This window comes from Erinaceus europaeus, chromosome 19 (genome assembly GCF_950295315.1).
Source record: "Erinaceus europaeus chromosome 19, mEriEur2.1, whole genome shotgun sequence".
NCBI lineage: Eukaryota > Metazoa > Chordata > Mammalia > Eulipotyphla > Erinaceidae > Erinaceus > Erinaceus europaeus.
In genome coordinates, this window is record NC_080180.1 from 34,675,896 (window position 1) to 34,689,566 (window position 13,671).

Genomic DNA, 13,671 nt, shown 5'->3' on the forward strand with positions numbered 1-13,671 from the left:
ATAGGAGATAGGAGGGGAAGACAGAGAGGGGTTGAGAAAGATGGACACCTGAAGACCTGCTTTACCGCTTGTGAAGCGACTCCCCTGCAGGTGGGGAGCAGGGGCTCGTCCGCCGGTCCTTGCGCTTTGCGCCACGTGCACTTAACTATGGCATGCTTTTTATACTTAAAAGCCTGAGCTCAGTAACCCCAACCACAAAGCAACCACATAGAAACAAGACAGAAGGGACCTGGTGGTGGTGCACCCAGCTGAGTAGACACTACCATGCCCAAGGACCCAGGTTCAAACCCTAGTCCCCACCTGCTGGGAGGAAGCATTATATGCAGTGCTGCAGGTGTCTCACTGTCTCTCTCTCCTTCTCTATTCCCCTTACCTCTGAATTTTTCTTCTCCAAACCCTTGCCCCCCCCCCAAAAAAAAATACATCAGGAGTGGTAGCAGAAAAAACAAACAAAAACAAGACAGAGGAACAGGCTGAGGATGATCTGCAGACAGAATGAATGAAATGGATGAAATGAATGAAATTTTATGAATGAAAAAGGACTATCTTGGGGGCTAGGCGGTGGCACAGCACATGGCATGAAGTGCTTGGACCGGCTCAAGACTCCCAGTTTGAGCCTCCGACTTCCCACCTTCGGGGGGGGGGATTGCTTCACAGGAACAGAGGTCTGAGGTCTGCAGGTGTCTGTCTTTCTCTCCCTCTCTCTGTCTTCCCCTCCTCTCTCGATTTCTCTCTGTCCTATTTAACAACGATAGCAATAACAACAACAACAACACTAAGAACAAGGACAACAAAAGGGAAAAAATAGCCTCCAGGAGCAGTGGATTCGTAGTGAGGCACCGAGTCCCAGAGATAACCGTGGAGGAAAAAAAAAAAAAGAATGTCTTTTACATCCCTATTTCTACCTGCATCTCTATATATTTAATTTATTGGATAGAGACAGAGAAAAACTGAGAGGGAAGTGAGAGATAGAGTAGGAGGGGGAGAGAAAGAGAGACACAAGTACAGCAATACTGCACTGCTTATGAAGCTTCTCCCTATAGGCAGGGAAAGGGGGCTTTGAACTCAGATCATTCACTGCCCATGCTCAACCAGGTGCACCACTGCCTGGCCCCTTCCACCTGCATCTGAAGGTCTGTCTGTAGCAGGTGATGTCTTTTGAGTCCAAAATTGAGTCAGCTGTTTCAGTCAGACTCAGTAGGACACAGACTTCACAGAGGTGGTGCCTTAGTATTTGTGGGACCGCTTAAATTAAAGCTGTGCTGAGGGATGATGGGGGGGGGGGGGTTGGCATTGGCGGCAGTGCCCTCCTTCTATTCCAGGGAATGGCCACATACCAGCACGTTGACGGTACAGCTCATGCGGTTCTCCTTGCTTTCGTCCTGCATGATGATGGTTCTGTAGTCTAAGAGATTCTCTAAGAGGCTGCTGACCAGGAATGCAAACACTTCTCCAGAGCTGGCCAGGTATTTATGTTTGCGGCAATGTTCTAGGAGCCTGGAGGGGGAGGGGGAGAGGGAAAGGGAGAGGGACAGGGAGAGGGAGAGAGAAATCATTGTCCCAAACTGTCATTTCAGTGTGACTTAGGAGTCACTGTGTGTACGACCTTGGCAGCAGCAGACAGCCCTGGGCAATCTTGCACAAGATTGGTCCCGGCCTGGGGCCTTTGTTTAAGCTACTCAGTTACTCTGGCTGTGTTTTCCTTTTTAGGGCTTAGCCCAAATCTCAATATTATCTAGAATCTCAGAACCAAATGTTTTTTTTTAAATATTTACTTATTTATTTTCCTTCGGTTGTCCTTGTTTTTTATGATTATTGTTGTAGTTATTATTGTTGTGGTTATTGATATCGTCATTGTTGGATAGGACAGAGAAATAGAGAGAGGAGGGGAAGACAGAGAGGGGGAGAGAAAGATAGACACCTATAGACCTGCTTCACTGCTTGTGAAGTGACTTCCCTGCAGGTGGGGAGCTGAGGCTCCAACTGGGATCCTTACCACCCACAGTCCTTGCGGTTTGCGCCACGTGCGCTTAACCCGCTGAGCTACCGCCCGATTCCCCAAATGTTGTTTTAGAGCTCTTTCTTCCCCCATGTTGGGGAGGGTGCCTGTATGATTGTACTGCTCCTGATGGAACTTACCTCCTTCTCTCTCCATACATAATGTTAGACTGGGGGGAAGGGCCCAAAAAGACAGCAAGAAAAGGCAAAACTATAGCATCACATCACCACTCATGGAGCTGCCCTTGGTGCTGTGTATGGTGCTCCCATGTGGTGCTGAGGGCTCAAACCTGGGTTCTTGCACATTAGGTAAAGTGTACAGGCCAGCTATCTCCCACAGTTTTATCTGGTTTTTGGTTTCTTTAACCAGCCCTCCAGAAATAGAACCTTTGCCTATACAATGAATCCACTGCTCCCAGGTGGCCATTTGTACCTTTTTATTTATTTATTTTGATAGGACAGAGGAAAATTGAGAAGGGAGTGGGAGGTCAAGAGGGAGAGAGACAGAGAGGCACTTGCAGCTCTGCTTCACTGCCTAAGAAGCTTCCCTCCTGCAGGTGAGGACCTGGGGCTTGAACTTAAGTCCATGAGCATGGTAAAGTATGCTCAACCAGGTGTGCTACCACCTGGCCTCGAGATCACCTTTTCTGAATCTTTGCTCTCTCAGTTGCCTGCTCTTCACAGTATCCTGGGAAGCCTGGGCCTGATGTCTACTCTAGAGGAAATCTAGAAACTTAGTACAAAACTGTCATATGGCTTTTCAGATAAAAGTATTTTACCATCAGAAGAACAAACAAACATGCACAGTAGCAAGAAATGAACTTTGGGACTCAATTCTTTCTCAATGGACTCACATAGAGCAAAGCCTCTAGACAATTAGGAGAAATCTTAGGAGACAAGGGGGGAACTAAGAAAGAAGTTCAAAGAACTGATTCAGGAAATTCTAGGGTACTGGAGATTTGTACAGTCATATTTTCTGAGCTAGTAGATCCAGGAAGGTTGAATAAAACAAAGCGCTTTATGTGAAAAATTGGCTGTATGATTAAAAAAAAAAAAGCTAAATAGTTTGTCCTTTGTAAATATTATGTATGTGTGTATCATTTCCATATTTAGTTCCTGTCTGAAATCAGAACCACAAAACTTATAAACTGGCAAGTTTGAAGTGTGAGCTACCAGACATAATGGAAAAGCGACTCAACAGATCAAGACAGGGTCATTGAAAAGAAACAAACAAAACCCCCCAAAACTTCAGGTTCTTTAAAATGCAACAAGTCATCAGTTCCATTCCATTTTTGATATCCAGTGTGCTAGTTCCTTAAAAGTAAACAAATAAATAAACAAATAACATGGGAAGTCTGCCCTCAATCTGACTCACTACATAACTCAATCAACAGGCCATAGAGTTGCTCATTATCATGAAAATTACAGGAATATATAGATACATATATATACCATTGGTATAGTGATGAGCATAACTGCCTTCCATAGAACTCATGTTCTGAATACTGAAGAATGGTCACAAACTGAAAAAACCATCCTGGAATGAAGTCTTGATGATGACAAAAAAGTATCTGCATAGACATTATGTATTCAGTATGATGGTTCTGACAGATATGACTGGCTCATTCAATCTCCACCCCAATGCCAAAAACACAGTCTCTATTATGTCAGATTTTTAAAAAAAAGAAAAAAAGTATCTGACAGGTTAAATCAATTGGCCAAAGTTAAACTCCTCCACTATGAAGAAAAAAGGTTTCTTTATTATTGCCACCAGGGTCATCGCTGGGGATTAGTACCGGCATATGAATCCACTGCTCCAGGTAGCCATTTTTTCCCAACCCCCCTCCCCATTCTATTGATAAGGGAGAGAGAAAAAAAACCAAGAGAAGAGGGAGAGAAAAGGAGAGGAACATGCAGTCTTGCTTAACCACTCATCAAACTTTCTCTCTGTGGGGACTTGAACCCAGGTCCTTGCACATGGTGATGTGTGTGTACTCTACCAGGTGCTTCACTTCCCAGCCCTTATAAAGGATTTCGAAGCACAATCTCTCTGTCAACCCAATATCTAAATGTGTTTTTAGCCACTGGTTTATTATGATTATTGATTTAATAATGGCTTACAGAGTCTGAAGATTTCAGTGGTACAGTCCCACACCACGCCTATCCCCAAATTCTGTCCTCCTCCCATAACCATCATCATTCTCACAAAGTCTGAGAGATCATTTGGTTAATATTAGATTGGCTTGTCAGAAAAGTCATGACATATTATTCCATGCAAAAGCGCATCAAAACTTTTCCAACAACCCAATTTTTTTCTTTATTGGGGGATCAATAGTTTACAGCCAACAGTAAAAAACATTAGTTGGTACATGTGTAACATCTCTCAGTTTTCTGCATAACATTCTAACCCCTCACCTAAGTCCTCCTCTGCCATCATGTTGTAGGCCTAAACACTGCCCCCCACCCCACCCAGGTCCTTTACTTTAGTGCAATATGGCAACTCTGGTATAAGTTCTGCTTTGTGCTTTCCCTTCTGTTCTTATTTTCTTATTTCGGTCTATAAGTGGGACCATCCCATATTCATTCTTCTCTTCCTGGCTTATCTGACTTAACATGATTCCTTCAAGCTCCATCCAAGATGGGGAGAAGAAGGTGAATTCACCATTTTTAATAGCTGAGTACTATTCCATTGTGTATACAGACCAAAACTTAACTCAGCCACTCTGTTCTTGGACACCTAGATTACTTCCAGATTTTGGCGATTACAAATTGTGCTGCTATGATCATAGAACAAACCCCCCTTTTTTTGTCATTGCAAGTTTGTATGTTTTAATCACCTACAATCCACATATAGGTAAAAAGTAGCTACTTTTTTTTTCTTCTTCTTCTTCCCTCCAGGGTTAGAGCTGGAATTTGGTGCCTGCAGTACAAATCCACTGCTCCTAGAGGCCATTTTGCCCATTTTTGTTGTCCTTGTTGTTATTTTTATTTTTGAATAGGCCAGAGAGAAATCGAGAGGAGGAGAAGACAGAGATGGGGAGAGAAAGACAGACACCTGCAGACCTGCTTCACCGCCCTGCAGGTGGGGATTCAGGGCTTGAACTGGATCCTTATGCCGGTCCTTGTACTTTGCAGAGAAATACACTAGCAAGAAGGTGAAGGTGGGGGTCTGTATGTGTGTGTGTGGTGGGCGGGAAGCAGTGGTGAATATGTGAACACAGGCAGACCTGGCTGTGTGGGTGTGGGGAGGAGGGGGCAAAGGAGAGACAGTGAAAAGGCTAACCTTGCTGAAATACACCTGGTGCTCTTCACCTTCAGAGGTAAGATATATATATCCACTTTTCATTTAAATATATATGCATATATATTTAAATGAAAAGTGGATCTTGCAACCTTTTTTTCCTCCTCCCTTCTCCTTTAAAGTGTTCTGGAGCCATAATTAGAGGTGTGAACACTTTTGTTGAAGTTCAGCAATTCAAACACTGGGCATGATGCCACTGGTTGGCATAAGTCCCCTCTCTTCCATCTGTTCTGTTCTCTAGGGCCAGGCTGGCCAGGGAAACATGGACATTTGATTCACAGCAGAGAAACAAATGTCAGCACTAGATAGGGTGAAACTCCATCGATCCCGACAACACCCAACTGCAGCCGTGACCCTGGTGATTCTGGACTTCTTGGCAGGCCTGCAAGTACAGCAGAAGCTACAGTCTCTCTACCACTATGTAAAGCCGAAACCAATTTGAGTTTTGTCGTAGAAATACTCACAGTTTTTCCAAAAGGATCTTGTATTGTTCATCTCCTCTTCCCCCTTCTACCTCTTGGTCCAGCTTTGTGATCAGCTCATTCTCAAACTGAAAGCAGAGGCAGAATGTCTCAGGGCAATGCCATCTCCTTAGGGGACATGAATGACACACAGCCAGCCCACCTATGCTTAGCCCAATCCTTTACTGAGTTGTGAACTGTTTTCAGCAACATTTTTCATGTTAACCATTAATCACACATCAAGGTCCTATTAAAACTTGCTAAACCTGTCTCATGCTACTATCCTTTCCAGAAAACAAACAAACAAACAAAAAACCCAAACATGATTTTCCTCCTTCAACTACACTTGCAAACATAGCTCAATTGTTCTAATTTTTCCATACTACTTTTGTTTCTTGTGTAAGTCTAGGCAGTGCAACTGCTTCTGTGGAGTTTCATAACTGCAAATTTTTCATATATTAATATGTTGCATAGATAAGGAAATTTAAATATATATGCAAGGTGAGAACTTAAAGCCAGATGCCTCTGCATGACTGTCTCAACTACATAACAACAAAAGAGTTCCCTCTCCCATCCACTACATTTTACTCTCTGCCATGAATCAAGAGCTAAGATTAAAATGGTTAATAATGCTATACTTTATTTATACAGGGACAGAGAACCGCTTTAGGAAATACATACAGCAAAATGATTGCTCTAGACTATGGCTTACAGTATCTGATTCTATCTGTAATTGCTTTACAAAGTTTTTTTTTTAATATATCAACTCCAATTTGTATTATTCAGGTCAATACTTCTATATTTAGAAAGGCCATAAATAAGACTCAACTATATACCCATATTAGTAAGATTATAGGTCTATCATTCTTACCATGTGGAAATTGCCATTTCCACTGAAATTAAACTCACACTGCATCATATCAAAGAAAATGGGGATGGTGGCTTTCCGGAGTTCTACTTCAGGGGTCAATGTGACCTCCAGAATGGGGCCCACCATGGACGGAATGAATTTGATTTTGTGGGGACCTAGAATGAGATATAGTAAGGGTATTAAAAACTAATCTCACTGAAAGTAAAGTGTTACAGTCTTCCTCCACAGGCCCCGTAAGGAAAGAAAAAACATTTATGAGGGTATATCAACTTCTCTCAGAAGTGTGTGATGGAAATTGTCTTCTGATACTATATGAATGGCCGAATAAGAGACAGTTTAGTGTCAATGCCACAGCTGAGATCAGTTTTTGAAACCCACCAGTCAACTTTCACTTCCAGACACAGAAATGAACAAATTGTAGGCTTACTGGAATTAAAACAGATTTGACTGTGGGAAGTTTATCACACTGGAGTTGTACAATTCAACATCTTCCACTCACCCAGGTTATACCACATGTCCCGGATTCTAAAGCCAATTTCCTTTCTCATGTCCCCGTATCTAGGAAGAAGATCGTAAACCAAGGAAATGATTTATAGTGGAAATGAATCCATGTAATACACTGACAAAGTGAATTTTACAAGCCAGGGTTTCTCTACATCACATTCATAGCACTTTGGAAGGCAAAAGCTACTTGAAGTGATAAGGTCAATATCTAAACAAGCCCCCCAAAGAGAACCCAGACACAGGGGAGGGACCAGAGGTAGAGGGATTCTAAATAATCCGGCTGGGATCCCAGATATTCTGGCAAGGGAAATAAATCATAGTACTGAGTGATAAATTTCTCAAGTGTTTTTTTTTTTTTTCTTTTTTAATTACTCAGTTGTTGAGGGTCCAGGTACTCAATGAACTCTCCGACACAGATCTGAGATAAAAGCAAGGAAAAGCTTTCCTAAATCTTCCGTCACTTTCCTGTATAAATTGATTTTAAACTTCAAGCTAGGAAAGTGTGTGTGTGGTAGAGGGGTATTCTGAGGCAATGTAGTCATCTTGGCTTCTCTACAGAAGTGGCTGAGAAGAAGAGCTACTGTGTCAAAGGCATCACTTTGCAAAGTGGGAGTGAGAGGCACTAGGTCTGCAATTCGGATAAGCTGCGGGCAGAGGGGCAGCTGTTGTGAGACAGGAGGACTGGCTATCCTTTGTGCCTCTCCAAGAACAGAGTCTATAAAAAGAACATCAGCGGTGGGGCGGGGTGGGGGGCGGGGAGAGGCAGTGATTGCACCTGGTTGACTGCAAGTGCTACAATACACAAGGCCAAGGGAGCAAGCCCCTAGCCTCTAGCTTCAAGAGGAAAATTTTGCAAGTGGTGAAGCAGTGCTGCAGGTGTTTCTCTCTCCCTCTCTATCTCCTTACTCCTCTCTTGATTTCAATAGGTCTCTACCCAAATAAAATATAAAAAACAAACAAACCCAGGACTGGGGAGCTGGGAAGACAGAGAGAATTAAGAGGGGAAGGAGGAGACAGAGAGTGAGACCGCTGCAGCCCTGCTTCACCACTCCTGAATCTTCCCCCCTGCAAGTAGGGAGTAGAGGTTTGAACCTGGATCCTTGTGCATTGTAATGTGTGCATTTAATCAGGTGCACCACTGCCTGGCCCTAGATAATGGTTTTCTTTAATTTTTTAAAAATTTTATTTATTTATTTTCCCTTTTGTTGCTCTTGTTGTTATTGTTGTTGTAGTTATTGTTGTTATTGATGTCGTCGTCGTTGTTAGATAGGACAGAGAGAAATAGAGAGAGGAGGGGAAGATAGAGAGGGGGAGAGAAAGATAGACACCTGCAGACCTGCTTTACCTCCTGTGAAGCAACTCCCCTGCAGGTGAGGATCCGGGGGCTCGAACCGGGATCCTTACGCTGGTCCTTGTGCTTTGCGCCGTGTGCACTTAACCCGCTGTGCTACGTACCGCCCGACTTCTCAGATAATGGTTTTCTAAAAGACGTTCATACCTGAGGTTCTGAGATCCCATGTTCAATCCCTAGCACCATCATAAGCCAGAGCTGAAGAGTGCTCTGGTTTTGTTCTATACGTCTCTCTATTTCTCATTAAAATGAAAGTAAAACGACCGCAAGAAGAACATAGTTTATGGGAAAGTGGATGGGGTCTTGAGACTGGGAGAAAATTAAGTTCTGATGAGTGATAAATGAAAGCCCCCCCCCCTTATCATCTGAAAGCCCATTTTACTGATAACTTGAGTCATAGATTCTGTACTGAAGAGAAATGGAAGAGTCGTCTTCACAGGCTTGAGCAAGATGAAGGGGGCACTTACTTTTTTACAATTTTGTTGCGCTTGGCTTGAGAGAAGGTTTCGAGCTGGAGGGACTCGTGCGTGAGAAAAGCTACGGCCAAATGGAAGTAATTGTTCCAGAGCTGTGCAAAGTGAATTGTGTGGGCAAAAAGAAAGAGACAATGACATTCAGATGGAAAATGGCATTAGTGAGGGTTGTGAAAAGCTGGTACTTATAGTAGAAAGTCACCTGCCGAGGATAAATAAAATCTACTGAGCTTTTTCTTCTCTGTGTTTCAGTCATTTGACCTTGGAACTTTTGATACTTAGTATTATTAATTGTTTGTCAAGAGAAAATGCAAACTTTGGAACTAAGGACCATTATTGCCAGGAAGCCTGCCTATTTATAGAAGGCAGCTTAAGCAATATGGATTAGAAGTTCAACGATTCTGCTGGAACTTTTAAGCCAATGAATATTTTAGGGTTTTGTTCTGGCAAAGAAGGCATGAGTGTTTAAAACAAGACGGGGGGCGGGGGGGCTCGGGCGGTAGCACAGCGGGTTAAGTGCATGTGGCGTGAAGCGCAAGGACTGGTGTAAAGATCAGTGTTCGAGCCCCCGGCTACCCACCTACAGGGGGGTTGCTTCACAAGCAGTGAAGCAGGTCTGCAGGTGTCTTTCTCTCCCCCCTCTCTGTCTACCCTTCCTCTGTTGATTTCTTTCTGTCCTATCCAACAGCAATGACAGCAATAACAACAATAATAACAACAATGATAAACAACAAGGGCAACAAAAGGAAAATATGGCCTCCAGGAGTAGTGGATTCATAGTGCTGGCACCAAGCCCCAGCAATAACTCTGGAGGCAAAAAATAAACAAATAAATAAATAAAAATAAAATAAGACAGGTCCTCATGGTACTATTTAGGATAACAGGGAAAACAAACAAACAAATAGCTAAATGCCCATGAAAATAATTTAGTTAAATTAGTTATAACCCAGTTATACAACTGACTGCATTTATTCATTAAGATACTTTGAAAACATTTAAGGTAACTGAAAAGATCATAGACAGGGTACTAAGGTAGACTAAATAGATTACCAAAGGCTTATACAGCTTGATTCCTTTTCTGCATTAAGATGGAGCTAGTTTTGCTAACATTGTGGACTTTCAAACACAGTTTTTTCTCTTTAGAAATTAAACAGTTTGTAGGCAGAGATATATTTATATGCCTATTTGTAAGCACAGGTGTGTGTGTAAGTGTGTGTATTAGTTACATTATAGAGGAAGTGGGGGTATTGGGTTGTTGGAAAAATATGTGACACATTTTTTTACATAGAAAAACAGAAACATAGCGGTCTGGGTGGTGGCACAGTGGATGAAGTACTGGATTCTCAACCATGAGGTCCCAAGTTCAATCCCCAATAGTACATGTACCAACTAGAATGATGTCTGGCTCTTTCTCTCTCTCCTCCTATCATTCTCATGAATAAATAAATAAAATATTTTTTAAAAAAGAAAAATAGGAACATATACATCATGACTTCTCCAACAAACCAATATTTGCTTTCCAGCTTTCTTCTTTTGATTATCCGTTATCTTCTAAACCCTAAGATAGCAGGAACCTTCCCTATTCTCTACAAAACCCATATTTCTCAGGAGTCGGGCGGTAGCGCAGCGGGTTAAGCGCACGTGGTGCGAAGCGCAAGGATGGCATAATGATCCCTGTTCGAGCACCTGGCTCCCCACCTGCAGAGGAGTCCAGGCGATGAAGCAGGTCTGCAGGTGTCTGTCTCCTCCCCCCCATTTTGCTGTCCTATCCAACAATGAACGACATCAACAACAACAATAATAACTACAACAAGGCTACAACAACAAGGGCAACAAAAGGGAGGAAATATAGCTTCCAGGAGCAGTGGATTCATGGTGCAGGCACTGAGCCCCAGCAATAACCTTGGAGGCAAAAAAAAAAGGGGGGGGGGAGAATAAGAAAGCTTTCAAGGAAGGAGATGGCATATGGAGTTCTGGTGGTGGAAACTGTATGGAATTGTACCTCTCTTATCCTATGGTCTTGTCAATATTTCCATTTTATAAATAAAAATTAAAAAATGTATATATTGAAAAAAGGTTAAAGTCAAACCTTTAACCTTAGGAAAACTATGGTGGTTCCTGCTAGTGGGGTTGGGAACTCAGAAGTTTGGTGGTGGGTGTGGTGTAGAACTATACCCCTATTATCTTGTAAAATAAAACAAAACAAACAAAAACTCTAACCTTTAAAGAAAGAGGACAAATACTTTATTTTATTCTGTTTGGAGGGCAGAGTGACAGGACTATGGGTTTTAGGGAAAGGAGAAAAGGAAATTTCTGCATTTCTGATGGCATCTAAAATGATATTTTCTAAAATGAAATAGTTCTCTTGCCAGGGCCAGGCAGTGGGGCACCTGGTTAAGCACTCACATTACAGTGCACAAGGACCCAGGTTCAAGCCCCTGGCCCCCACCTGCAGAGGGGAAGCTTCACACGTAGAGAAGCAGGGCTGCAGGTGTCTCTCTGTCCCTTTCTATCTCCCTCGCACTTTTCAATTTCTGTTTCTACCCAATAATAAATAAAATATTAAAAGAAGAAGAAGGAGAAGGAGAAGGAGAAGGAGAAGGAGAAGGAGAAGGAGAAGGAGAAGGAGAAGGAGAAGGAGAAGGAGAAGGAGAAGAAGAAGAAGAAGAAGAAGAAGAAGAAGAAGAAGAAGAAGAAGAAGAAGAAGAAGGAGAAATCATTCTCTTGCCTAGGCTGAGAATTTAGGAACCCTGAGGTGAGGTACAAGCTTACCTGGAGTTCAAAGTTTGTCTGATCCATATATTGTCTTGTGAGAACCTCAGCGAACTGGTTGATAGCACGAAGGAAAACCCTGTGGAAAGAAAACACTGAATAAAGAAGACAGCTTTATGAACACTTTCCTCGTAGCTTACAAACTGAACCAAACCAAACCTAGACTTGATGACATGAGACCTTTTGATCTCTTGGGGCTCTTAGGAACCACCAAGATAGCACTTAAAGAGAAGGACAGTGAAGGTCAGATTCGAGAGATGACTGCAGAAGCCATTCAAGACTGTATCTAAATGGAGTCAGTTGAGGGGAGCAGAGCCAGGATGAGAGACCAAGTCTCCTGAGCATTGGATCAGGAGTTTTTGCACTTAACTGTGATATTTCTATTGAATGTCTAAGGGTATTGATGCCATTCTTTTTCTCTAACTGGTATATACTTGGGAGGGATTTTCTGAATCAGGTATCAATAATGCAATAATGCTTGTAATAATGATTTTTAAAAAATTTAATAGCTCTTTAAATTTTCAGTAAGCACTTGAATAACATGATCATAATAAATTATACATTACATATATGTATACATATGTGTATATCTCCCCCCCCCCCCAGACTGACTTTATTTTCTAATCCTAAATGTATTTGTTGTAGATAGACAATTGCAAAGCACTGGCTGGGCAGTGGTGCACTGAGTTAAGTGCACATAGTACGAAGTGCATGGACCTGCACAAGGATCCCACTTTGAGATCCTGACTCCCCACCTGCAGGAGGGTCGTTTTACAAGCAATGGAGCAGGTTGGCAGGTGTCTATTTCTCTCTCCCTCTCTATCTTCCCCTCTGCTCTCAATTTCTGTCCTATCAAAAAAGAAAGAAAAAAAGAAGCAGTGGATCCATAGTGCAGGCACCAAGCTCCAGCGATACCCCTGGAGGCAAAAATAAAATAAAATAAAAATAAAGAAGTCTGTAATCTTGTGGGGACCATTTGCAACCTATACATCAAACCAAGACCCAACAGCACAGGAAACTCAATACAGATGACTCAAAAGGAAACAAAAGATGACATTCAGGTTAAAAGATTTCCTTTAGAGATGGTATTTGAGAAGGACCTGCAGGGATGGGTGGCAAGCTGAAGACCAGAGATTTTGGGAGGTCACTATAGATGGAAGAAATATATGAAGAAAAACACCAGAGGAGTTCAGAGACTCCTGAGAGGCCAGCTGAGTTGGGGGTACAGATCATATACATACAGAGGGCAGCAGTTCAAGATGAGGCAGGAGAAGGAGGGCGGGCCAGGCCACAGAGGCCTTAGAAGTCAGGATGAACATTCTAAAGTGCCCCAATATCGACCCATCTATCTCAGGTGCAGCTTGGAATGTCCCTACTCATGACCACAGAATGTGAGCTCGGATCTAGAGGGATGCAGAGGTCACATAGGCTCCTAAGCTCAATATGGACCCCAGATCACATCAAATTGATGGGGTTTACAGTCAACAATATTTATACCCCTTTCCCATATATCCCTTCCCTCCCTGATCCAGCATTCTGGTCCTTTTTCCAGCCATGACATCATCTTCCCATAACTTGGCTCCACCTGCATATCAGATTTCAGGCTCAGGGAAAACAACAACAACAACAATAACAACAACAAAACTAGTATAGCCACAGGCCCTTTGGAATATAACTAAAATATGCCAACTAGCTATCTACAAAAATGGAGGAAAACCCCCCCCCCCAACTCTTCATCTGCACTATTCCAGCCTTTAGGTCCATGATTGGTCAACAATTTGTTTGACTTTGTATGTTAACACTCTTTTCAATCACCAGGTTCCAGATGCTAGCATGATACTGACCAGACTTCCCTGGACAGACAACTCCACCAGTGTATCCTAGAGCTCTGCTTCCCCAGAGCCCTTCCCCACTATGGAAAGAGAGAGACAGGCTGGGAG

General features: G+C 42.7%; 1 protein-coding gene across 1 annotated transcript in view; it reads right to left on the reverse strand.

Moving 5' to 3' along the window:
• Positions 1–13,671, reverse strand: part of DOCK5 (dedicator of cytokinesis 5) — a 262,201-nt gene that overhangs the window by 43,790 nt on the left and 204,740 nt on the right. Inside the window, exons 30-35 of the mRNA XM_060178855.1 lie at positions 11,732–11,810; positions 8,954–9,054; positions 7,131–7,189; positions 6,632–6,786; positions 5,764–5,849; positions 1,338–1,497 (exon numbers count right to left, since the gene is read on the reverse strand). Coding sequence (XP_060034838.1) covers positions 1,338–1,497; positions 5,764–5,849; positions 6,632–6,786; positions 7,131–7,189; positions 8,954–9,054; positions 11,732–11,810 — 640 coding nt within the window. The remainder of the gene's footprint in view (positions 1–1,337; positions 1,498–5,763; positions 5,850–6,631; positions 6,787–7,130; positions 7,190–8,953; positions 9,055–11,731; positions 11,811–13,671) is intronic.